Source organism: Peromyscus eremicus, chromosome 11, assembly GCF_949786415.1.
Source record: "Peromyscus eremicus chromosome 11, PerEre_H2_v1, whole genome shotgun sequence".
NCBI lineage: Eukaryota > Metazoa > Chordata > Mammalia > Rodentia > Cricetidae > Peromyscus > Peromyscus eremicus.
In genome coordinates, this window is record NC_081427.1 from 30,488,863 (window position 1) to 30,516,218 (window position 27,356).

General features: G+C 42.6%; 1 protein-coding gene across 2 annotated transcripts in view; it reads left to right on the top strand.

Annotated features, from left to right (window-relative positions):
* Osmr (oncostatin M receptor) overlaps window positions 1-27,356 on the top strand; it is a 56,795-nt gene that overhangs the window by 25,729 nt on the left and 3,710 nt on the right. For both annotated transcript variants that reach the window (XM_059276611.1, XM_059276610.1), the window contains exons 5-15: window positions 1,866-2,144; window positions 3,485-3,620; window positions 4,497-4,648; window positions 11,451-11,593; window positions 12,228-12,381; window positions 15,925-16,001; window positions 17,272-17,497; window positions 19,904-20,083; window positions 21,079-21,183; window positions 23,168-23,338; window positions 24,271-24,438. In XM_059276611.1, coding sequence (XP_059132594.1) covers window positions 1,866-2,144; window positions 3,485-3,620; window positions 4,497-4,648; window positions 11,451-11,593; window positions 12,228-12,381; window positions 15,925-16,001; window positions 17,272-17,497; window positions 19,904-20,083; window positions 21,079-21,183; window positions 23,168-23,338; window positions 24,271-24,438 — 1,791 coding nt within the window. The remainder of the gene's footprint in view (window positions 1-1,865; window positions 2,145-3,484; window positions 3,621-4,496; window positions 4,649-11,450; window positions 11,594-12,227; window positions 12,382-15,924; window positions 16,002-17,271; window positions 17,498-19,903; window positions 20,084-21,078; window positions 21,184-23,167; window positions 23,339-24,270; window positions 24,439-27,356) is intronic.

The window sequence follows — 27,356 nt, forward strand, 5'->3', positions numbered from 1 at the left end:
AGGGCCCAACAGTTTCTTTTGAGACTATGGCACTTATGTCTTCAGAAAGCAGCCTTAGACAATGTGTAAACAAATGAATGCAGTTGTGTGTCAATAAAACTTTATTTACAAAACAGATGGCAGGCTTGACTTGGCTCATGGGCTGTGGTTTGCCAATTCTCAATTTAGAGGCTGGGAGCAGTATGGGGACAAGGAAAGCAGCTTTTCATTACAGTGTAGAATTGTGGACAAATAACTTTAACTATCCTTTAATTTGAATCATTGAGCATTGTTGTAGGTGAAATTTAGAGTGGGCTATGCCATAGCTTCTCATGTTCTACTTGGCTACAGGTCAGATCTACAGCAATAGTATTTTTATTCCTCACTATATGTCCGGACATATTATATGAAATTCTACTAATGTTACCATTCCTTTGCCAAACATCGATGCAAGTTTATTAACTGAAACTAGCAACCTATTAGCCCAGGAATAGCTTAATGCATACATTGATAGTAATAAAATTAAGTAGACATTCTGCTGTTTTAAACACTGGACATCGGTTTAGTTATCACATTAATCCTAAAAAATAGGCTTTATTTAAATTCCTACTTCACAGATACAGAAAATGAGGTCCAGGAAAGGTAAAGAATTTACATAAGCCTTGTACTTACAACTATATCTTACTGGTGATATATATATATATATTATATATATATATATATAATATATATATATATTATATATATAAAGAAACTAGAAATGTAGAAAAATAGTTTTTAAAAAAGCCATCTAGAGGTCTTAAAAGCCTTCAGAAAAGCTATGCACACGGCACTTGGCACAGGTAAGGCCAGTGTCAGCAGTATCTAGTGTCCTGATAGGTGACCAGCCAGGCTACATCAGGCTGAAGACAGAGGTGAGGTAGTAAAGCCTGAGTGGCAGTTAGGGGGAAGCTTCTAGAAGGCCACCGAGAAGCAGACACTGGAGAAGGTGGCCGGGTGGAGGAAGTTCCTTCAAAAAGGGAGAGTCTTCAGGATTTTGATTCATCAGAGGTCACACAGAGAGAAAGACTGGAGCAGAAGGAGATGGAAATTGAGTGAGCAGCATCTCTGGGAAGGGGCAGGAGACGTGACTCGGTATGATGGAGAGACACATGACTTTGGAGCCGGGCAAGTTTTCGTTGTGTTCAGGCAGTTCAAGGGAGAGATTGCTTTGGCTCTCAGGTCAGGGGTACGGTCCATGATGGCATGGATAGTCAGGTTGGTGGGGGCTTGCAGCGGCTGACCGCATCTCACCCCCAATCAGGAAACAGAAACGCCAGTGCTCAGCTCACATTCTCCTTTTCATAGAGTTCAGGATCCTAGCCAGGGACTGGTGCCACCCACAGTGAGAAGGTCTTCTCATCTTGATTACCCTAATCCATATGATCACTCATAGACATGCCCAGAGACTCATCTCCTAGGATTCTGAATCTCAAGTTGACAATCACAGAGGCCGAGGAGATGGTTTTACCACTGACAAGTTGAGCACACTCAGGTCAGACGCCCTACTTATCCCACTGCTGAGAGGTCCTGAGGCTGACTTGAGATAAGGAACCTAAATGCTTCATGTAGTGCCTCCTGCATGATGGAGGCTCTACAGAGAGCAGCTACAGACAATAGCAACATCACAATAACCAGAAGTGATGATAATGAGGCTGTGTGACCAAAGGTGATATGGAAAGGATTGGTTTGGACCCACCAAAAGATCGGGGAATCATGTGGAAGTTTAGGCTGCTATTTTCCCAGTATACAACTGGGTAGTATAAAACTGTAATAACTACAGGGGGTGGGAGGGGATTTGTCCTGAAATCTGAGTAAGACTCTAACCAAGGCTTTTTGTCTTGCAGTACAAGTTTCAGTTCAACCTAACGCATTATTAATATTTCCTCAAAACAAACTGTTGGAAGAAGGCTCCAATGTCACCATCTGTTTGGTATACGGGCAGTATGTATATAATGTATCCTGTAAGTTGCAAAATGAGCCAATCCATGGAGAACAGCTTGATTCACACGTGTCATTAATGAAGTTGAATAATGTTGTGTTCCTTGACAAAGGAGGGACAAACATCAATTGTGAAGCCATGAATGCTACTGAAAATCTATTTGGTACTGTTCTTTTTGTCTCAAGTAAGTATTAGCCCAGCGATTCTCAACCTTCCTAAAGCTGCAACCCTTTAATACAGTTCTGCATGTTGTGGTAACCCCCAATCATAAAATTATTCCCTTGCTACTTCATAATTGTGATCTTGCTTCTGTTTTGAGTTGTAATATAAATATCTGACATGTAGGATATCTGATATGTGACCCCTGTGGGCATCGTGACCCACAGGTTAAGAACCACTATATTAAAGAGCTAGGTCTCCTTTCTTCTCATTTCCTATGAAACACCTTGGATCTCATGTACCAGAAAGCAAGGAAATATGTTTACATGTGGTTTTAGTTTTCTTCGATTTCACAAGTCTTCCAAAAGAGGTTTTGAAAAATAATATCCAAAGCAATACTCCCAGGATTTCCTATTGCTCCTGCTTTATTACTAACAGTTTTATTCCTAGAACTAACAGTATTAAAGGAGGGAAATTTCAGGATATGACCTGGACCACTGAGAAAATATTCTCTTTCCCTCAACTCAACTGAGCTGGAACTCCGTCAGAATCAAGGAGAGAGGGGTGGTGCTGTAGATCAGCCAACCACAGAAGGGTTTTGCACAGAGGTCCTATGTTGACCCTGTCTCCTGGTCGTTTCTGTGAATGAGCATAATGCTTGTTTACAGAACCTATAAATATGGGTGGCTTCTAGCCCCAATGTATTAGTTCAACAATGGTGGCCAATACTGTTCTTAACTGGATGGAGAATTAATTCCTAGGCCTGTTTCAGTGGAAGGGGAGCATGCTGACTTTTCTGTAGGCTGCAGTGTTCCTATGCAGTGGTTTTCTATGTCTGCTCTCTGGTTTCCATCACCCTAAACCATAGGAAGGTATCTGAAACATCTCTCTCTATTGCCAAAGGAGGCAATTCCAGGCCTGGATGCCTCTGTCATGAATCCCTTACTATAGGCTCTGGGAACGAAAGTGGCCCCACATTTTCAAGGAGTTTTGCCCTTCCTGGGACTCTTTGCTCCCCCACTGCAGAACTGAGCTAGTTCATAGTCTGGCTGACATCCCTAGGCTGTAATGCAAGCCACAGACTCAAAATGGAACACCAAACCTATTTCATATAGATGTAGGTGCCAACCTCATGCATAAGATTGACTACTCAGACCCAAGATATCCCAGAATGGGGGAGAGATTCACATGGGGAAGCCCCTGAAATGTGCCTCTTTGAGGCTATTGATCTGCTGACTTCCACCTCCTGATCCCTTCTTGGTTTGAGGGACTATGGCTTAAGACCCCAAGCAGAACTTCCCTTTTGACTTATCATTCAATGAAAGGAGTTAATTAGCTCTTTTGTCTTTTCCTTTGTACGGACAGAAGTACTCGAGGAGCCCAAGAGTTTTTCCTGTGAAACCCAAGACTTTAAGACTTTGAAATGTTCGTGGGAACCCGGGGTAGACACTGCTTTGTCTTGGTTTCAACAAGATTCTCAAAACTACACTTTATATGAATCGTGAGTCTACTCTGGTTACATCATCTTCAGGTTCTTCCTTGTTTAACCATCACGTGACAAGTCATTCACCCTTAGAGAAGCACTCCCCCCACCCCTTAGAGAAGACACACATCCTCTTGAGTGCGTCTTCTTTCTTCTGGATGTACTTCTTTCTCCTACCCTTCAGAGTTAAGCATATGTCAAAGTGGCTTTAGAAAATGTCCAACTCCGCTTCACAAAAGAACACATGGAGTACAAGGAGAACTTTACCTAGACATTGCAGAAAATGGGTACAAATATTACACAACGGCCTGCTGGAATCACAAGAAAATCTTTTAATGCAGGGATATAGAGCCTTCGACCTACTGTGCTCTGAAAGAACATGTACAATAAAAATAAGAATAATTGATTGTGTATCTTTGTATTAGCATAGTCTTCTCTATTGATATAACTTTCCCTAATTTTTCTAAATTATTAAGAATATTCAACTAGATTAGTTGATGTCTATACCACCCTTCATCACATTCAGAAAATTCATTGAAATGTTTTTTGGGTTTTTTTGTTTTGTTTTTTTGTTTTTGTTTTTGTGTGGTTTTTTTTTTTTGTTTTTTTTTGTTTTTTGAGACAAGGTTTCTCTGTGTAGCTTTGTGCCTTTTCCTGGATCTCACTCTGTAGACCAGGCTGGCCTCGAACTCACAAAGATTCACCTGCCTCTGCCTCCCGAGTGCTGGGATTAAAGGTGTGTGCCACCACCGCCCGGCGAAATGTTTTTATTATTGGTATCCATTGGTGACAGAACAATGGATTCGTGCCTTAAAAGTTCCAAAAGGTCAGGATACATCTGCTTTGACGGAAGTGTTTAAACCCTGTCTGTGCTGTCTTGTTCCGTTTTTTAAGGTTCTCTGGGAGACGTGAGCCTTCTAACCATAGGAACTCACATACCTGGCAAATCACTGACGAGTCACAGGAGACATACAACTTCACACTCACAACAGAAAACAAGCTAAGGAAAAGAAGTGTCAACATCGTCTTTAACCTGACCCATAGAGGTGAGACAGCGGCGCCACAGCCCATCACGGCCATTAGCATACCATTTTATACAGTGAGACTCGGTGAACGCTCTGTGGATGGTGGCCTAGTTCACCTAATCTAATCTTTGTACTTCTCTTGGCTCACACTTACCCTCATGGATGCATGCATTCCCAAGCACTTGTTTTGATCATATCTCAAGTATCAATGAGCTCTCTAACAAACTTTAAAACTAGCATCCTGGCATATACTTATTGCACAGTCTATTCCAGAGTCTCTCTCTCTCTCTCTGTTCTACCAAAATGGTCCCTTGCTTTAAATTGTGAGTAAGAATGTGGATTTATGCTTTCATTTCCTATTTGTTCTAAAGATCTGGGCCTTATTGTATATCAAGCCATCTTTAGCAATCTAGTAGTGACTTTTTGTATAGTATTAAGTTGCCATGATGTGCTTGTACTGGGGAACACTGATGTAGTCTCTTTATACTATATAGCACTTCATGGAAATGCACACTGTTTCATTCATTCATCTCTTTCAATGGCTTGCAAGTTGTATCATGTTTTGCTTGGGGTAGTGTTTCAATTAATATTAGGATTTCCCATGTGTCTGTACGCATGTATTTCTTTTTTAGTGTTTACTTAAGATAATGGAATTGGTGGCAACATAGTCTTCCTGAATGCTTACCTCTCAAACAGTGTTCCAAAGTAGTTTTCCAGTTATACTCTGATTCTATGGATTTACTTATTATCCCTAACATTGTTGGATCACTTTTTATTTTTGCCAATTGAATTGGGCATAAAATGGTATTTCTTGATGGTTACCAATTTAAATACCTCTTCCTATACTGGAAACACATTCGTTCTCTCTTTTATGATGTGCTTGCTCCTAGTATTCATTCATTCCTCTATGGATTGTTATGGTTTTCCCATTAGTAAGAGTTTTCCATACATTCTTAATGCAGATCCTTTGTTGTTGGTTCCTATGCTGCCAATATCTTCACCCAATTGGTAGTTCTTAATTTCATCCATGCCTACTGACAACGAGAGATCTCAATTTTAACATAGAGAACTATACCCAAATCCTTTAAAGAAATCCTTTCTCATTCCAAGGTCAAAATCAGAAATACAGTCATTCATAATTTTTTACTGAGTTTTAAAGTGTTTTTAAAATTAAATCTCTGATTTTTATGTATCAAATAAAGTTGGGATGTAACATTGAGGGTTTTTTTGTTGTTTTTGGAAGAACACTTGTTCGTTTCTGTTCATTGAGTAGCTCTTATTTCCCTACTGATTTAACATGCCAACTCCTCCTGTTACAACAGTGTATTAGAGTCACAGACTCCTAGTGCAACTGGGCAGTGTGTCTCTTTCCACACTAATACCCCCTCTAATTCCGTGGACTTTAGTTGCAGTGGGTCTGGATGGAGCTAAGTCTCTCGCTGGCCTTTTCCAGGTGGGTTCCTGTCACTCTAAGTTGTTATACTCTTCTATATAAACCCTGGAACTCACTTACCAAATTCCACGCAAACCTCTCCTGGTATTTTTGGATTTACATTGAATCTACAAATGTAACTTGGATACATCAGTGTCTTTGTGATAACTAAGTCTTCCTATGCATGGAACATGGTAATTCTTACATTTATTTAGGCCTTTGTTCATAAAACTTTAAATTTTTCTCATGTATATTCCTTGAATATTTAAGAAATCATAATCACTCCAGCAATTTCTAAAACTGGCTTATGTTTTATTTTCTGGTTTTTCTCTCCTTTTATTTTGCAGTGTTATGTTTGCATGTTTTATTTTCCCTTTTAAAAACATTGGTAGATTTTTTTTTAGCTTATGAATAACTACATTTTAATGTTCACCATTAGTTCTCTTGCAAAAGTTTATCTACACATGCTTGTTATTTGCGTTGTCGCTCTAGGGGGTTCTTTAGAAATGGCTGATGGAACAGTAGTCCCATGAATCTTTGAATGTCAAAGTTGGACTCTTACTTTTGTATTTAAAAGTCAGGTTGAGTGGGTATAAAATCACTTAACGCTATCTCCCTTGAGTTTAATGAACTCCGTTGCTACACTCCCTACTCACATAAAGAACAAAGATGAATGTCCAAAGGCACTTGCCACGTGCCTTTTCCCATTATTAAACACTTGATCTTTTGGTCTAGTTGTCATACGGTTTTTTTTTTTCTTTAAAGTCCACCAATTGTACTAGAGTTTGTCTGTTTTAGATTGATACTTTCAGTAACATGGTATGTTCTTCCAGCATGTGGTTCTGAACATTTTTAAGAAAGATCTTTGGGTTACAGTTTCCCATATTTGCTCAAGGGTCTGTCCTATTGCCAGACAATAAGCATTAGGGAAGATTAAAGGCTGAACCACAGTCTTGTTAGCTCCCTTCTACACTGTTCTTCAGAAGGTCCAGTTATCCGTATGCCATGTCTTCACTATGTGCCGCTTCAACTTGAATTCTTCTTACTTTAGAAGATCATTCCTTTTACCTCCCAGTTGCTTAAGAAGCTACCTGTCATGCATAGTCACTCCTGTGACTCTTTCTAAGTTTTTGTGTGTGTCTTTGTTCTCATTGTTCAATTTTGCTAGAAGTTCAACTATCTTGGTTATTTTTAAAACCAATTTTTGGTTTTTAATGTGCCCTGTGTCTGATGACATCCTTTGTGTGTTGTTGATTTTTCACCCTACCTTCATAACCTGATTTCCTCTACTTTCTTGAATTTAGTCTGCTGCTCCTTTTATTTTCTGACCATCCCACAAATAAGATATGTAAAAACAAACCCCTAGTGAAAAGTCAGTTAGGGACATCCAAAACAATCCAGAAAGTTTTGACAAGTTAATGCTTTCACTATGAACTTTGGATGTTCCCAACGCCATCCATAAACTAATCCACAAATTATTTGAGTTTCAAATTTCCCAAATAGAAGACATTTTGGGATATTAATGTCTGACAGAACCTTATTCTAATCATCAGTGTCTGTTCCATACATGCTCATTAAACTTTCTGTGGTTGGGTTGAGGGTTCTGAACCTGGCTATCAGCATGTTGTCTGTGCATAGAAGCATCTGCCACCTGAAGCTTTGGGGAACATAATCTAGGGATGGAATTGATTAACACTGGGGCAGTGTGTCTGTTAGTTCAGGGTGTTAGCTGTGTTCTTTGGACCTATACATTCTTGAGTTGGTTGATGAGACTCTATTACATGCTATTGTTTGATTTCTCATTGTGTTTCTATTGCTTTATATATCTTGAGGATTTAAAATCAGGTTCGCATCTAAAATTGCCACATGTCCTGTATACTAATAGTAAGACTTTATTTTCCTGAAGTTTCTTGTGGTTATTTAAAGGTCCTGGTCTGATGGTTCTAATACCACTGCTGCTTTGCTTTACAAGTCACTTTGTTGAGTTTCTGTTGACAAGTTACGAGGCTCGGCTGTCTCCTTAGTTCAGCACATGAACTTGAATCCCTCTGCAAGCATCTACTGTGTTATTGGGCCATCAATGTCAGGAGAAGGATGAAAGAACAACACTGGTCTTGTCAGCTCAAATCCTAAAGTGAGGAAAATCTGAGGATAGAGACCCAGAAACCCCAGAGAACTGTAATTAATCACTCTTCCCTGTAGCAAACAGACCATTAGGGCAGGTGTCAGCCTCAGCCCCAGACCCCACCTCTATCTTCATACAGCAAGAAAGGGTGGCAAGGAGAGACCATGTGACTATCACCAAGGCACCTAGTTTGCCCTAAGGGCAGATTGGACTATCCATGCCCATTTTTAGTCAAAATATTGCCATCTACTGGCCAGATGGCAGCCATGGTCCTCATTCCGTTTTTGGTTTGACAAAGCTATCAGTAAACCTTGCCAAATGGTCAATCAGAAGTTTTTTGATTCTCCATACAAACCTGGGAAGAGCCTAAGCATCACTGATGGGTGAGTGGGTGACTTGACCCTTCTGGTAAGCAAAGCATTTGTTCATGGGGTGATTGGTTCCTATCTTAGATGTACAAATTCATTGAATTATCAAGCTCTGTTAACCCAGTCCCATTTTACTGGTAATAATAATTAGCACGAATCCAAGTGAGAACTGGTCGTTCATGCCATAGTGTCACATGTAAAGCTGTGGTTATCTGATGCCTGGTCTGAGAGCAGTGCCCAACAGCAAGCAAGGAGCTGCCCATGACGGTAGTCCCGTCCACTTGGGGAGCTGAAGCAGATGATCGTGAGTTTGAGCCTAGTTGTTGTAATCCAGAGTAAGACCTCAGGATGAAGGAAGGAAGGAGAAAGAGTGGGACAGGGGGTGAGGGTCAATTCACATGCCTCAAATCTGAGAGTCGTGTACACCTAGCGGCAGTTTTCTGCTGTCACACTCTCTACTCAGTACACTCAGAGGTTCTGAACATCTGTGAGTGCGTGAGGCTAGCAGCCTCTAAAGGTTCTGAGAGTGAGGGTGTGAGGGTTGGATCCTGACTTGGTGAATGGCTTCCAAGGCATCCTGTTGCAGGAAACTCCATTTATAGTCAGTGGCGTTGTTCATCACCTTGATGCAGAGGGCCAAAATAACACAGGGGTTGTGTATATGTTATCTTGAGAGAAACTCACCTGTCCCTCAACTCCTTCTTATTACTGGGTTGATCAGGCCCAGCAACCACTTTTTTTTTTCTGAGATTTTCCTTTGACTCTCAGCTTATGTGGTCCTGGCATTTGACTTGCTATTAGAAATCTGCTGTTTGTCCTTATGCTCAGAAGAGCTTTTTGATGCCTTTAATCCCAGCACTCAGGAGGCAGGGGCATGCGGATCTCTGAGTTTGAGGCCAACCTGGTCTACAGAGCGAGATACAGGAAAGGTGCAAAGCTACACAGAGAAACCCTGTCTCAAACAACATCAACAACAACAACAAAGAGCTTTTTGAGCAGTTGACCTGGTCGTCACAGGGCCGTTTGAAACAGTTTTTTAATTTGTGTTAAGTCCCATATAAACAAGGCAATGTCTTGTTCTCCACTCTGTACGCAGGACAGCGCTCACTGAATAGTCTATAACTCAGACAACAGGCACAAATGGACATGTCCATTCTGTGGTTCAAAGTCTCAGCTGCTGTGATGGGGCCACTCCTCACAGATAGAGGTAAAGTTGTGTGCGAAGAGTGGTCCATACTCCTCTGTCTATAATGTGCCCAACAGTAAAAGGGCATATAAACAGATGAATACCAGGGGGCACTTGTGTTCTTTAACTGCTTGAGGTCATCAGCTTTAGTTTTTCTTCAAGCAACCAGGAAATGTTGTGCCATGGGATCCACTGTCCAAAACCACAGAGAAGTCTAATTTTTTTTTAATTTTTCCATGTGATGCTTATAGTCTATAGCCATTCTCCATGTTTCTCAGCTGACTCCCAGCCAGGGTTTCATTTTCCATACTGTACTTTCCAGTTCTAAAATTTTCAATAAGTTCTTTATTTCCTTTCTGCCTTTATTGTCTAGTTTACCCTTCATTGGGCACATTACTTTATAAGCAGAGAGACAGACGTTTAAAGGGCAGTTTGATATTATATTCATTCCCCAGAATAACAGTAGTGGGGTCATCCCTGGGGGCCATGATTGCAGTCATTGTTCTTGACCAGATTTGCAGTGCCAAGCACGTGTTTCTTCCTCTGTGGTGGGTCATAAATCCAAGTGAAAAGTTGTTGGTTACCCCTGTAGTATTCATAAGACTGTTGCACCTATGAGCATCTTACCATACCGGTGATTATTATAGTTCACAGGGTTCACAGTTGGTAAGATTATTGATTGACTCCAGCCCTCCGACGACAGTCTGTATAGCACCTTTCAGAAAGCTATCTAGCAGCAGGAAGCTTCCTGTCACCATATCCTATGACTAATGTATGTGGTGTCTTCAGCAATAAGGTCTTACCATCAAGTTCTAGTGGACAACCAAGATTGCTGGCAATAGCCTATACTATTTTAACGGTCTCTGGGACACCTCTGATCAACAATTTGAGTGGATATGCTGGACTTTTTATTTGCTAATGTATGGTGCCTGGAATGAGAATAGTCCCTGTGTAGGGTAACTCCAATTAAACTCTTTTAAATTAAAAAATGTGTATATGATGCTTATAAAATAGGGTTTTCTATAAGGCTTCTCAAACATCCTTAATTACCTCTCCACCACCCCCTCCCCCGGTCATACCTCAGCATCCCTCTTCTCACTTACACCTTCCTCTCTCTGCACTGTCCCCTCTTTCATTTTTCCCTTTATTAGGTTCAGTTTCTCTGCTGAGAACTATTTTCCTTCTGTGCATTTCATCCGTTTGGCTTTGGCTCATGGACCTATTTCAAACTCGTGTGTAGCAGTTGCATCATGTGGGTCATTGGAGGCATCTGCCCTTGTCAATTGGTGACATTATTCTGGGATGCTTTGTACCTTGGATTGTTTAGGGTTATGTCCCTGACACTGTTAATATTATTGCAGTTAGACTTAGGTTGTAATTATAACCTTCCTCCATTGGCTGTCTTCTTTAAGTTTTGACTCTTCCTCCACAACCTGACTGATCTATCGAATATGTAGTCTTAAGAGTCTATGTGTAGTTATTTTTTGTATTTTACTTCAGTGTCTAATACATATAAAATATGTAAGGCAATAGTGAGTGAAAAAGATTGTCTACTTGACACAATACGTATTGTCACCAAGCCTGGCGTTGTTTGCCTTTTCTCAAACACAAACAAAAAGTGCTGCTGAGCAGCTAAGTGACAAATGAATTGCCTAGTTACTGAACTCTGTTTGGGATCTGCTTGAATGTTCTTTTTTGTTCCTTTTTGACAGTTCATCTTAAGGCTCCCCATGATGTCACCCTTGAAACTCTAAGTGCTACAAAAGCCAACATGACCTGGAAGGTGTACTCCCGTGGAGACAGCTACACACTTTTGTGTCACGTTGGACTCCAACACGAAAGAGGAGGGATACAGGTAAGAACAATGCTTTGTCTCCTATCTTAAACGTTTTCGATGTACCAGATCAGAGAGATGGCTGAATAAGCTTTTGTTTTTGTTCTTTTTTTTTTTAAAACTTGGGTGTCACACATGTATGTGTAATTCTAGCATTCAGGGGGCTAACTTGGGAGATCACAAGTTTGAAACTAGGTTTGGCTACATAGTGAGACTCTATCTGAAGAAACAACCAAAATACAAGAAAAAAAATGTCTTATTTTAGACCAAACCTGCTGGGGCACAACTGTAATCTTAGCATTTAAGAAGCAGAGGCAGGAGGATTACTACAAGTTTGTGGCCAGCCTCATGTACATAGTAAGTTACTGGCTACAAGACCTTACCCAAAGTCAAAAAGAACAACCTAAAAATAAGAAAAAATCCATCAATCAACCAGGTCCTTATTGCAATATTAGTTCATAGTGTGGATTATCTGTTGAAAGGGGATCCTGAAATTGATTTAAACATTTAACACTGGAAAGAAAACCTTAAGGGAAAAAGCATTCCCCCCTGAAGAATACCCAGTCTTATTCCAAATCAGGGATGGTGGTGCTCTGATTGGCTTTGCAGCACAGATGTAGCTATAGTCTTTGTTTTCTCTGCCTTCTTGACTCAGGAGCACAATGTTTCTGTCCACATGAGTGCGAGCTACCTCTTCAGTGATCTGGAGCCAGACACAGAGTACAAGGCTCGTGTGCGCTGTGCAGATGCCAACCACTTCTGGAAATGGAGTGACTGGACTCAAAAGGAGTTCAGCACACCCGAGGCTGGTATGTGGGGCTCCCTGGCATTAGAACTCACAGTCTAAGCCTCATGCTATGCAAGGGCTTCCTTCAGAGCTCCCATTTGTGCCAAACACTGAAAGGAAAGTATTAAAACAAAGGGAATGTCATACTTTAAAATTAGATTAAATGCCTAGTAAGCAAAGGCATTTGATAACAGTGTTATTTCTAGTATATGTTTTCTCAAGTAGTTTTTTTGCTATTGCTGGGTTTGCATTGGCTTTGGGTGTGGATCTTTGACTTAGGACTGGGGACAAAAGGCTGTGTCAGTGCCTTGGAAAGCACTGGCCTTATACCACACAGCATCAGACTGTCCTTGGGAATGCCATGGTCTTTGGGACAATCATCTTTATTAGTAAGTGATTCATTCCAGTGCTAGTACACTGGGGTCCTCTTGGATTGTCTTTGGTAGTTAAGGTTTCTTCAGTCCTGAGTCTACATTGCTATTCTCCAAAGAGCTATGTCCTAGGACTTAGGTGGGTGTCGGGAGACAAAATGGCCTGGCCCAGCTCTCAGACCTTTCCAGTTCAAGATAGTCAATCATGGCTGTCATCCATCCTCAAGGTGAGACAACTTATACCTGGGGATTGAAGGGATTTGACTGTGTGTCTAGTGTTAAGGAACAGCAGACACGTGATAAAACAATAGCAGCTCATCTGTGATTGTTCACGATGCTGCGTGCTCCTTATGACATATGCAGGAACTGTGCTGATTCTCCTGTTGTATAGGAGACCACAAAGGCAGAGAGGCCAAGGGAGTGTTTGCACTGGGATTCACTCCCAGCAGCCTGGCTCTGGAGCTCCAGGACTGCAGAGATGCTCTTCCTTGGTTGTATCATTACACTCTTGATATCATGTGGATTTGAGCCTTAGCTATGTTACTGTCAAAAGAAAGGTGGGATGGGTATGTTTTGTCCCTTCTTGCTGTCTGGGTGTAGACAGGGGAGCTCCTGTGGCATTCTAGAAGGACCATTTAAAGGAGAAAAACTCGGCTGAGATTGGATTCCAGTCCATTCACAGGCTGATTGTAGAGATTTTTTTGAGAATGCATTTGAGTATGAGTTGTGCCTGTAGGGTCTCGCTGTAGAATGAAGTCATGCCTGTGAGTCTCCAGGAACTAACCAAAAAGATGCCAACGGTGCTCTCAGCAGACGTACCTGGCAGCCCTTGAAGTTGCGGGAGCCTGGATTTTCTCTTTTGATTATTGTTCTGTTCGCCCATTCATGTCCAAGTATGACCGCAAAAATACGATGGAAATTTTGGTTCTAAGTAGAGTACACAGTCCGATGCAAATATCAAGCAAAAATATCAATCAAACTAAAAGCGACATAGCCATCTTTGTAGCACCTCCACCCATTTTTAAGAGTGAAAGGCAACAATGAAAAAAATCAGTTCTTTAAAGGTTTAAAATAAATCACACTGATAATATTTTTCTGCCCAGGCATGCTTTCGTGCATCTTTGTTGAACGTAGGCCTGTGACTTAAACCTGAAAGTGACCATCAATTTCCTGAATAATGTCATGGCTGAGAACTTGTCAGCCATAAGTTCCAATGGCTTCATTCTGACTTCTGCATGTTTTGAGCAGTTGGCTTAGTCTCTCTGAACCTTATTTCCCTTATTGAGAGGATGGAGTAAATATGAACACCTACACCATAGGAATGCAAATGAGTTAATATATGTAAAATATTTGGAACAGGCATGACACCTAATTACCTTTCTATACATTTTACCTACTGTTGTATATATATATTAGTTCTGCCCCTAATTAAGGAGGTACCCTGTGGTGGTATTGTGTTCCCCAAAATATTGTGTACCCTAATAAACTTATCTGGGGTCAGAGACAGAACGGCCACAATTTTAAACATTGAGGATAGGCAGTGGTAGCACATGCCTTTAATCCTAGCATTCCAAAGGCAGAAATCCATCTGTTCAAGGATACAGCCAAGCATGGTGACTCACACCTTTAATCCCAGAAAGCCGAGCCTTTAATCCCAGGGAGTGACGGCAGAAAGAGAAAGATATATAAGGCATGAAGACCAGAAACTAGAAGCATTTGGCTGGTTAAGCATTTGGCTGGTTAAGCTTTCAGGCTTTCGAGCAGCACAGTTCAGCTGAGGTCCATTTGGATGAAGACTCAGAAGCTTCCAGTCTGAGGAAACAGGATCAGCTGAGGAACTGGCGAGACCTTCTAAGATTCCTGCTACAGTACCCAGGGTGGTCTTGAGTTAAGAGACTGGCTCAGCCAGCTAGGGGGAGTGTAGCTCAGTCATGCAACACTTGCCTAGTATGCTCGAGGACCTGGGTTCAATCCCCAACACTGAAAAAAAATACAGATAGATGATAGATAGATAGATAGATAGATAGATAGATAGATAGATAGATAGATTAAAGGTAGATAGACAGATTGAAGGTAGGTAAATACATAGATGATAGATGATACAGATAGATAGATGGATGGATGGATGGACGGAAGGACAGATAGACAGACAGATAGATAGATATGGAAAGAGAGTGAGCCCTCCAAATATATCAAGAGTAAGCACAGATTCAGTGCAAGCCAACTCTCAGTTTACACAAATTTCTGAATGAAGTGCAGCGAGACAAGACAAGAATGTTTAAGCAGGTTGCTTTCTGGGTTTTATTTCACTTTTCACTCTTCAGACAGTGTTTCTGGAGCCTGCCCTAAGACCCGGGCTCAGAGCCTGATGCTAGGGTTTCAAAGTCGGATGAGCCAAGACCTGGCTGCACTGATTCCATCTTCCAGCTTATTTTCAGAGACTGTACCATGGACTCTTGGAAGCAGTACATGGTGCCATGACTTGGGGACCAGGCAGTAGGTCCCCTGTGTGTCTACAAGAGATAGTTGACAGGATCAGGAAGAAGAGGGAAGAAAGAAATATTTTCAGGTTGTGACTCCAATGAGGGGCCAGCTGGAGGAAATCATGAAAGCCAGGAAGAGCTCCTAGGCTTCCTGCCCCCTAAGGCCTAGGGTAGCGTGTCTCTACCTCAGCCTTGCACATGGCAATGGTTGCTGTCTAGGAAACGGGAGATGGAGGTGGAGGGTTGGGCGGCCGGGAGACTGACCTAACTCCTCTTAGAATTGTTCTGACAAATGAAAATTCTTTGATGGCTTCAAGTGCTCTGGGCCAAGTCATAAGTTTCGAGTTTGGTATTATGCTCAAGAGCAGTTGATCTTTGATTTTAAAGCAGCTCCTATAAACTTATATGGGACTGTTCTCAATGTAATACGGCATCATGTACTATGAATATAGACAGTGAAAATATTTAAAGCCCACACTATGAGTGGTTAGTGAGCAGTATGGCTGTGGACCCATAGACAGAGGCCCCAGGAAGGACAGGTAATCGCCATGGCTTAGAATAGTTGTCCTCAACCTGTGGGTCATGACCCCCTGACAGGGAAGGTGTTGCATAGCACTAGGAACTTGGAGAACCTCTGTCTTAGAAGAACATGGGAAGTACGGCCTGCTTTGCACAAATATGACCCAGGGACTTTTCTTTGGTTAATTTCAGCTCCCTCACAGGCTCTTGATGTATGGAGACAAGTGCGGTTAGAGAATGGAAGTCATGTTTTGAACTTATACTGGAAGGTAAGTCGTGCAGCTTCAGGTCTGACTTGCTGCCTCTGCACAGCAGTGTTCTGCCCAGCCAGGAGAAACTGTGATGTCAGTCACATAGGGCTGGTTATCAGGTAGAAGGACCCACTCCATACCTGTGTCTTTGTGCTCAGGCTACAATTGTCCTGAGCCCATCTGATGGCTGATGGTTGGTTCTGATTGCTAGAACCTTCTCTGCATGTTCAACTCAGGCCCGCCATAACATTTTGCAAGATTCAATACAAGGGACTATGTCTAGAGTCACATACCCGAGTCCTAATTATATGTAAATACGAAAGTTTCAAATCAAGCTATTAAATTATAATGGAAGATCAGCATTATCCTTCTGCCTGGACCAGTACACTACATGACAACCTGGAAGGCTAGCTTTATATTCAGGGCTCTGACATTCCTCAGTGTCTCATACCAAAAACATGGTGAGAGGAAACGGCTGGCCCCTGGTCACAGCCCTCCAGCTTTTCTTCTCCCCTTGAGTTTGGCACAGTTTTCCAGGGCTCTGCATATACATGTTGACTCTACTGAGCCTCCGTCTGAGTTTTCTCCACATCCCATGGAGACAGCTGCTGCTTGATCTGCGTGCGATTTAGGGGTACACAGAGCCTGTCCCAGGAAGAGCAGACCTCAGGAATCACTGACAGATCCTGGGACTGTGAGGACAAGGGCACTCTGTAACCATGAGTGTCTTCTAAAAGAGGGAGTATGGTCTAGATGGCAGTGGTCAGGGTGAGAAAAGACTAGGTAAAGGGAGGCCAGGATGCAGGTTCTTCTTACAAGGTCTTCAAAGGGCTGGTTCCACTCCTGGGCCTTCTCTAAGCTGCCTTCCAAATTTTACGTCCTCCAGATCGAAGGAGTCTCTATTCCTCGTGACTTTTGACTCAGTCCCTTCTCTCTGGACACACTATAAATCTTTAATATAATCTCTAAGTGATTTTTGTCTTTGCTTTCTTCAGTTAGATTGAAATACCTGGTTCTAAGCTTGATGATTTCTCTATTTAACTGTGTGAATTTTCTGGTATGTCGTGCATGTGTGCGCACACACATATACATTTGTTCTAATATGTTTATATGTGTACATGTGTGAATGTGCTAGTATGTGTGCATGTGCACACATAGGTGTGTGTATGAGTGGATATGTTCTTAGGTGTATGTGGATTGGGCAACTAAGAGATGGAGGGAATAAAAAGTAATTATAAAGTAATTTTAAAGTAAAGCTCATTTTCAAAGGGTTATCATTTTTTTTCAGCCACTATTAAAATCACAGGCCAATGGCAAAATCACATCCTATAATATAGTTGTAGAAAATCAAGACAGACCAACTGAGTCAGAACACTACTCTGTCTGGGCACCAGCCCTTGGCACACAACTGGACCTCGATCCGAGGAGTTCTTACAAGATTCATGTCACAGCCAACAACAGCGTGGGTGCATCGCCTGAGTCAGTGATAGCCCTCTCTGATGGTTCTGGACGTGGTGAGTCAGCATTGGTCAATTTGGCTTGCATTCTTGAGGAAAAATATTGGTGATATTTCCAAGTAGTGACAGACAAATAAAACCAGAGCTTGGGGCGACCTTGTGCACTTAGGCACTTCCTTTGGAGCTGGGCGTATCCACAGGTTGTAATGTGATGGTACTTTCATAGTGACCCAGCACACTCTGTCCCTGGATGCTTCAGCACACTTAAGGAATGATCTAAAATTCATTTAAGTAAGTGTAGTCCCACAGCAATCCTCTCTGAGAGTCAAGACAGTGCCCTAGAGATTTGTGGCTTATGGGATATGGACCATATTTACTGTGCTGTAACCAATATTTGCCCAGTCTTGTCACCTATAAAGAGTTTATGGAACAGGCATGCTGATGGAGCATGCCTATATTCACAACACTAGGGAGGTTGAGGCAGGAGGATCATGAGTTTGAGGCCAGCCTCTGCTCCATAGTGAGACTATGTTGAGGGAGAACAGTGATGGGACAAAGGAGCCCATGGACATCCTAAGGAGAGCTGATGTTCTCCTTCAGGAGACATTGGAATTCAGTCAAGTTTGTGGAATAACAATGATAACCTACCAGTCTTTCCATCAACTAAAGAGTGAGCAAAGTGGAAACGATCTCACATCTAAAACCAAGAGTGACGTTAATGACCTTCTTGACTGAGCCACAGAAAAACCCTGGCATCGTAAATCCCCCGTCACCTGATATGAAACAGTGCACATGTGGACAAGAGGCAAAAGCAGTTGACATGCTGAGGTCATTCACGTACCTTGCAACAATGCCTTCCTTCAGTTCTTGCTGTTAAGGGTGCCAGGCTCATAAGGCTATGAAAGATTGTGTGGTTCCATTCCAGTTCAGTTTAAGTTTAAGCTAAGTGAACCATATTAGAAGGTATTTTATTTATAAAAAGAACTGTCCTGGGTGAAATCCCTTCTTTTGCTCTGGAGTAGGGTCACACGTTGACCTTGAAGCTGAAGAACTTTACCCATTTCCACAGGATCACACTGAAGACTGCAGTTCAGATTCTCTGGGCATCCTGTGTCAGCTGGCAGTTCTAATTACTAGTTAATATTAGCATGAAACTGAGGTGCTGTTCATCTTCTGGGTTACGTTGTTATATAGCAGGAACAGGCTGTACAGCTCTAAGCATAAGGTAAAGGTCGTTGAGATGGTTTCTTCAGGGTGCTGGTTCCCCCCAGCACACACAGCTTTGCCCACACAGCTTTCTCACCTTCCTCCATCAAAGAAACAAATCTGTCTCACATCAAAACTGACATGTCCCCTTCGCTTATCCATAGACGTGAGAAATGTGCTTCGTAAGAAGAGCACTGAGAACTCAGAGTGGTGGGAACAAGGCAGTTTATCTCATGACTTTACAAAACTGGGTGTGAACCCAGAATGGCCATTGATGGAGCATGGAAACAGTTTGTGTGACCCTAACACAAGTCTCCTCTTTGGCTGAGCAATCAGCAGAAGGCGATCCTACACACCATCCGGGTCTTACATTTCCCTCTGTCATTTTCCAAACAAAACCTGTGCTGGATTCATCTAGGTGTTTTACGTACTGTTTATTTAAAACGTATCTGGTGGACGGCCTTGCAGGCAAGCTTGCCTCTTAGTAATTTGCTACTCCATGCTTTTAGTTTGGCTGGTGGTGGGGAGGGGTGTCGTTAGCAGGGTGTCAGCAAGGTTCCAATGTTTTCTGTTCACTGTAGCTGCGCCTAAGCTCGCTGGAAGCACTTTTGAAAATGAACCATACAAATACACTGCAAATGAACCTTTAGAGTAGACATTCCAAACTTTGGGTCCTAACGCTTAGCAAGCTGTGTCTTGAAGCCACAAACATGATTTGAAGAATGGAGATAGTGAGGAACACCTGCACTCATCCTATATAGCAATTTGAGGTTCTTACCCATGAGATAGTCAACTTCCCATTGTTGGGACAAAGTACTTGGCAGTAACAAACTTTAAGAAGATAAAGTGTGTTCTCGTTCATAGTTGTAGAGACCAATATCATGGTTGGCTGGCTTGGTGCTTTTTGGGTTGTGAGGATGAGAATCATGGTGGGTAGCTTCTGATAGAACAAAAGCTGCTCACCTAAGGTGCTTGGGAAGCAAAGAGAGGACAGACCCAGGGTGCCAATGTCTTCTTTAATAGTGTGTCCAGTAACCTAACTTCCACCTTCCACTATCAACATCTGAAATGTCTCTCTGTTTCCAGAGAGTACCACAATCTGGGGATCAAGGTTTTGGGTACGGAAGCCTTTAAGAGACATTTTAAACCAAAGCTATAAACAAACATTGCAAATGTTGGTTTATTTTCTTCCTTGGAAATTGTAAAAGAAATACAATGAACTGAATCAGAAGTATTATTCTGTTTGTTTCTGTCCAGAAGAGGTCCGTGAAAAAAGAATTAATGGGACAAAGGATGGATTCCATATTTCTTGGGATCCCTTATCTGGAGATGCTTTAGGCTACGTTGTGGACTGGTGTGCACATTCCCGGGACCAACATTGTGATTTGCAATGGGACAAGCTAGGTCCCAATACCACGAGCACCATCATCACCTCAGGTGAGAACTCCCACACTCCCCCTACACATCCCCCTTGTAGCAGGTTCAACTTAGACTTCTGTTCTAACCTACAGACACTCTGTGCTAGGCTAACAATTTTGAAATGACAAATCCAGTGTGGTTGCTTGGAGATCAGATTTTATGAGAATAGATTCTGTCCTTCGGGCTTAAAATCTACAACAGCAAAGTATGTAAATGTAGACCCATAGTACAGATGTTAATAATTTTTTCCCTCCAAATTAGAGGGACATTGGAACCTTTTGCAGAAAGCTTTTGCAGATACAGAGAACAGCACATATTTGGGACATGTTTAGGGCATAAAGTTGATGGAAACAAAATATTGGCTTTCAGTTTCAATAACCTTGTAGGCATGAACTCTCACCTCCTTACCTGAATCTACAACTTGAAGATTGCTGCTGCTTTAGGGAAGTCAAAGGAGCTCCAGTGAGTGGCTTAAGGAGGAGGCACAGGTGTACCATCTACAAGGCTGAAGGACTGATGTGGGAATTGTCTAGATCCAGAAAGTGATGGAGGCCCCTGCGAGATTCAGGAGCCCAAGAGCTTTGCAGGGAGACTACAGGGCTGACTGGGAAAGAGGAAGAAAGGAAGGGGAGGCCAGGCTTTCAAGATTCTGAGTTTTAATGGAAAGACTGAAGACAAATAGTGTAAGGACATTCAATGTCCAAAGCAGAGTTGGAGGAGTTGGAGTCTGGCCTGGTTCTGTACCAGATCCGTACACGTAGATGAGGGCAGGCTGAGGGTCCTGGCTCCAGAGTGGATGCCAGTCTCTATAGAACTTTCCGGACAGTGCCATGTTCGAAACATGGACGATTCTGAGGTCTAGCGGAAGGAGGGAAGCAGTAGAGGGGAAAAAAGGAAAGATCTTGAGGAAGAAACTTCTAGGGGAGTGCTCACTCATTGGTCATCCTTTCTTTTCAACTCAGATGATGATGTCATTCTGTCTTGTTAAAAAATCCTTGACTTCTCTTCTCCAGATGCTTTTAAACCAGGGGTCCGTTACAACTTCAGAATTTTTGGAAGATCTACGCAACAGAATGCTCAGTTACTAGAGAAACAAACAGGGTACACCCAGGAACTGGGTAAGTAGGTGGCGTTCGGCATGCCTCGTGGAGACTTGTTCTGAGTCATCTGAGCTTTGTGCTGAGGAAGAGTTCCTTCCCAAGCTTGATTTTATGGTCCCATTTATTTTAGAAATTACATTCAAAATTTAAAACCATATAAATAAAATATCTTCATTTATATGGTGATTTATAAAATGTTACATGGAAGATGATGAAATCATTGCTAATTTTAGCACCCAAAAGGCCAATATCCAGTTAGTGTTTTATTATACACTGATACCCATTTCTCTATACAGATACACACTTTTCAATGGAAATAAGATCTTACTCTCCAAAGTGTGTTAACTGCTTTCTTGATTAATGCCAAAAAATATTAATTGGCCACAGTGCTGCTTCTGTGATTGGAAAGCCCCCCGCTCTGTGCATGCCATGTCACCTATCATTGGACAATTCAGAATGACGACAATGACTTTCACTGAGAAACTGTAAATTTTATCTTCAAATATCTTGTAGCTCCAAGTTGTATACCTCTCTTTTTGTGTCCACCTTCTTGTGCCCAGTCTGAATTACTTTGATTTTAGCTAAGTCATTGTCTGTATCTGTGTGTGTGTGTGTGTGTGCCTGTGCATGTGTGTGTGTTTATGTGCCTGTACATGTGTGTGTGTGTGCCTGTACGTGTGTGTGTGTGTGTGTGTGTGCCTGTACGTGTGTGTGTGTGTGTGCCTGTACGTGTGTGTGTGTGTGTGTGTGCCTGTACGTGTGTGTGTGTGTGTGTGTGTGTGTGTGTGTGTGTGTGTGTGTGCCTGTGTATATGCAGGCACAGATGCAAGTGGAGGCCGGGGATTGCCTCTATTGTTCCTTAGGTACCCTATACCATGCTTTTGGCACCTGTCTCTCCCTGGCCCAGAGCTCACCAAGTCGGCTACACTGACCGGCCAACAGGCTCCAAGAATCGATCTGTCTCCTCTCCCATACACACTGGGCTTTCAAGCAAACACCAGCTCTCTCCGATTTTTGCATGTGTTCTGGAGACCAAACTCAGACTCTCATGCTTAAAAGGCAAGCATTTACCGAGTGAGCTGTCACCCCATGACTGCGATGATGATGGTTTTTAAATGAATCCTAGAAGCAGAACCCTTGGGTCAAAGGGCTTCGCCTTCTGAAACACGCTACTCATTTCTTTTAGAATTGCTGTGAAATCACCTTCTCTGGATAGTTACCCGTCCCACCACCAGAATGGGGCTGTTCACTCCTCCCACTGGAATGCTTGGCATTTAGGTCTCTGGACTTTGAAAGCTCTTGGTTGTCTCACCAGACTGACTCTAAAATTCTTCGTTTGGGGGAGTTGATCCAGTATTCGTGGCTAGCGGAGAGAAAAGGAGGAGGCATGCCATTCGTGAATGTATCTCTGTGTGCAGACAGTATACAAAAATGTTTGTGCGTGCGTGCGTGCATGCGTGCGTGCGTGCGTGCGTGTTTGTGTGTGTGTGTGTGTGTGTGTGTGTGTGTGTGTAAGTGACAGGGGTTAGGATTCACCCTGTACATTCCCGGAGCATCTGATAACATGCATTGCCTTGTCCTGAGAACTGGATTCTTCAAGTCCCCGCTCACATCTGTGAACACATCTTGCCTCTCCTGTCCCTTCCTCTTTACGCCTGCAGAGTCTCAGGTTCAGAAAATACCGTTGAAACTTCAAGGCCAGAATCAAGATTAGGACAGACCTTTTGTTTTCACTTTCCCTCCTGTGACTTTTCTATCAACTCTTTAATCTCTCTGGGTCTGTAGGTCTTCATCTATGAAATCCTTGAAGGGGACAACTACACAGCCCCTTCCCAGCTCTCCTACCTGTGTCTGGGTACACATTATCAGGGAAAAGCTATCACTCCTTAACTTGACAGATGCTCTTCATGTCCAGGGCTGCCTGTGGTCTGTTTAGTTTGCATATGTGCTCTGAGACCATTCCCAAATCATAACTTGTTCTTATCCCATCTTCCTTTCCTAGCTCCTCTGGAGAACCCGGAAGTTAGAGTTAACTTTACCTCCAACTCCGTCACCCTGAACTGGCAGGATTATGCGAGCGACTTCCAGTCTGCTTTTGTAGAAGGGTACCGTGTGTACTTGAAATCCAAGGAGTTGCAGTGCCACCCACAGGGGAAAAGGACGCGGCTTCCAGGTGATGCCTGCTCTTCTTCACCTAGACTCAGCACACCATTCAGAAAGCAATGGAATGGAGGCCGAGTCCACCCCAGAGCTGGGGAAGAGCACAGGAAAGGCCCCTTATGTGATCGGGCCAGACTAGGGACCAGGCTGATGCTCTTCCCATGTCATTTTAGAATCAACAGGCAAACAAAAAGGAGTGGGAGTATAGGGACTGGTATTTTAATTCACTTCGAAAATAATGCAGGCCTGGCCATCAGCCCCTTAAGAAGTCCGTCCACTTAGAAAACTTGTTTGCTTTTCCCAGCCCCCCCTTAAAAACCAAACAAAACAAGATAAAACAACAATAAAACCGGCAAATGTTATTATTTTTATTTACTTATTTGTTTGTGGTGCTGAGGATCAAATCCAGGGCCTTCCGTGTATTATGAGCAAGGAGTCTGTCTATAAGCTACATCTCTGGCATCAGCATGTTTCCTTCGCTTGTGTGTGCTCACGGTATCTGGCAGAGCTCTGTATCTGTACGATTACCATCCCTCATTTAGTGGATGTTTGGTTGACTCTGGCCCATCTTGAAAATCAGAGAAATTACAATTTGATTTGAGGTTGGTTTAAAAATGCCGATGGTACTGAGGCAGCTGGGTTATCCATTTCTGGCTTTCCCACAAGGTCCCTGCCACACACTTTCCTTTCTTTTTCTTACTAAGCCAGAGTTCCATGTATCCCAGGCTGGCTTGAACTCACTACGTAACTGAAGATGACCTGGAACTTCTGCTCTTTGTGCTGGGCTTACAGGCATGTGCCATCATGTCCAGTGTGTGTAGTGTTTGGAATTAAAGCCAGGGCCCATGCATTCAAGGCAAGCACCCCACTAACTGGCCACATGCAGGCCCGCTCCCACACTCTTAATATGATTTTCTTGATAACAACATTGTTTTTCAATCACAGGTAATTCAGTGCTCTGTGAATATGACATCAAAGATCCCAAGCAAAAGACATTCACTGTGAAAAACCTTCAGCCGGAAACCCTCTATGAGTTTTTCGTCACTCCATACACCAGTGCTGGCCAAGGCCCCAATGGAACATTCACGAAGGTCACGACTCTGGATGAACACTGTGAGTTTCTCCAAATCAAATGTTTTCCTCGAGATCAAGTTCCTACACTTTGTCTAGATCAGCAAGTTTCAATAATTTCTTCTCCCCTCCCCTTCCTCTCTCCTCCACACATAAATGTTATCCAGAATCCTGTTCCAAACTCCAGGTAAAAGCAGCAGTAACCTGACCAATTAAGATCTAGAACCTTCTTCTCATCTTTCTCACTGACCCTGGATGCCTGTCTCTGGAAGTCAGTCTTGGGGTGACTTGAAAACCACAGCATATTTTAGACATCAGAAGAGCTGGAGCTTCTCTCTCCAGCATGGGTGGTCGTGAGCTGCCTCCTGCCTCAGCCTTCCTTCTGCCTGGTTTCCTGGCTTGGCTGGTGGCTTTTCTGCTCTGCTGGGGTCTAAGGATAGTCTGAGCCTGGCAATGTTCATTAGATCAGGCCAGTACATCACCAGCTCTGTGGTTGTGGATTCTGTTGGGGAAGGGGTCAGGTGAAGAGATATGTCTCTCTAAAATGCATTTGGCTTGAGACAGAGAGGAGGAAAAGAGGAGGGGACATAGTAGGAACTGTGTCTCCATCGTATACTCTGGCGGCCACTGACAGGAAGGTGGGGAGAAATGTAATCCGATAGAGGGTGAAGCAGAGAATGTTTTAGGATTACTCTCCTTAGAGAAGCCTGCACCAGCGTTCTTGAGTGTCTCTTACTTTCTTCCCAAACACTTTCTTTTTTAATTCCAATGCTCAAAATCTATAATAAAATAACCTGAAAAGCTTCAATTCTGCTTCAACTGGCTCCTCCTGACATTCTTTCCTGATGTGCAATCAAGATCCAGTTTTGAACGGTCTCTAAAAGATGATGGGAAGTCTTTCTGGAGGCACTCCTAGGCACCCTCTTGCTGCACTAGGATTTTGAGCATTTGATGAGTGTGTGTGTGCTGGAGGTGAGGGTGTGGTTTCCATTAAAGAATTCACAGAAGGGTGAGGCTGAAAGAGACCTTGAAGACACTCATCTTTGAGAAAGAAATAGGCTCAAGCTGGAAATTCCCAGCATCCTCCATGCAGCATCCATTCACTGAGATGTGAGCTGTTGGGATGGGACAGTCACACTAGTTAGGATGGTAGTCCTGGAGTGCCCTAATTGGTGTCACATCTCTGCTACCACTTCTGCCTCTGCTCCTGGACACTGGAACCATGTTTCCAGCCGCTTTAACAAGCACACTGGGTTCAGGTGTTTCCCTACCAAATGATGGTTCAACTTCAGATTCCTTTGGATTGATGAGGTGTAAAAGCAGGACAAGCTCAGAAGATGTTCCTTGCATTTCGATCTTTTTTCCAGGCTGGTGAAATGCTGGACGGTGGCATGAGCCACAGCTCCAACAGCCAGGCCCATGCAGAGGGTGGCCAGTGACACTCTGCAGTAGCTGCTCTGAAGCCTGGCTGTTAGTAGGCCGAGTGCATGGGATGCATCTTCTGTAGTACTTAGAACTTAGGTTCTGTTTGTCAGGATGTAGAACTATGAGTAACTTTTCAGCACTCAGAATAGAAATGTTTTGAAGGTTTGTTTTCAAATCGACCTGAAAGTAGTTGAACTCAAACAAATGGAAAAAATAATCAAATTCTCTCTCCTCCCCCCTCTCTTTTGTTTTTCAAGACAGGGTTTCTCTGTGTAGCCCTGGCTGTCCATAGGTAGGGAAAAAGTTGATACAAACAATTTAGGAAAACTAGTAGCATTAGTGTCTTCTAAATAAAGTGTATGCTCAATATGGAGCATACATACTTTCTTTAGAATATATATATTTCTGGATATACATGTTAAAGAAATGTCTGTATATACCCTCCCCCCCAAAAAAAACCGCCTACAGGCAAGTATTAGAATGCCCACATTCATGAGTCTCACAAATGGGGAAGGATAAATAACTGCTATAGTTACACAATGGAGTATCATAGAGTAATGAAAACAAAATCTCTACAGTTATAAAAACAATACAGGTGAAACTTGGATGTCAATAAAGACAGGTGTGAGTTCTGCTGTGCGGTTCTACTACAGAGTGCAGAGAGAGAATGCCATCACACTCTGAAAAGACCAGCCTATGGATTCTTAGAGATAAAGAGTGGTTGAGTTCCCTGGGTGATGCTCCTCTTGATCTGTACACTGATTTGATGGGTATGTCTAGGTAGTGAAAACTCATTGGGCTGTATGCTAATCTGTCTCTCCCTCCACCCACCCCTCTCTCTCTCTCTCTCTCTCTCTCTCTCTCTCTCTCTCTCTCTCTCTCTCTCTCTCACACACACACACACACACACACACACACACACACACACACACACACACAGAGGTTGAATATAATAAATCTGAAATTCTAAATTCCAAATCAAAACGTTTTGAGGGCTGCCATGCCATAAGAGGAAAATTCAACTTCTGGCTACCTTTAATGTACTGAATAAATTACCTTCAGGCTATACAATGCAGAAGAATCTTGTATGAATTTTGTAATTAGACTCCCTTCATACATCTCACTATGAATATGCAAATATTCCCCAGTTCAAAGCAATCTGAAATACTAAAAACCTCTGGCTTCAAGCGTTTCTGATAATGGGACTTGTCCTCTATTTATTCTTCAATAAAAAATATGTAAATTCATACTTTTACCAAATTTTAAAATTGATTGTAACACTCAAAGGGCTGGTCTTGAGAGCAAGTATCCTCACCACACTAGTGTTGGTCTCTACTGAGGGCAGGCTCCCTTCCAAAACTCTAGCACTACCCAACACCCAGTGTCCCCAAACCAACATCTAATGTCCCCAAACCCAGCTGTTTTTTTTTTTTCTAGTCCAGGAAGTCCTGGGTAAGGAGAGAGAAGGGATTGAGAAGTGCACAGGTAGAATAGGACCATGTGTCCATGTATACTGTCCTCAGAGCCTTCCAAGT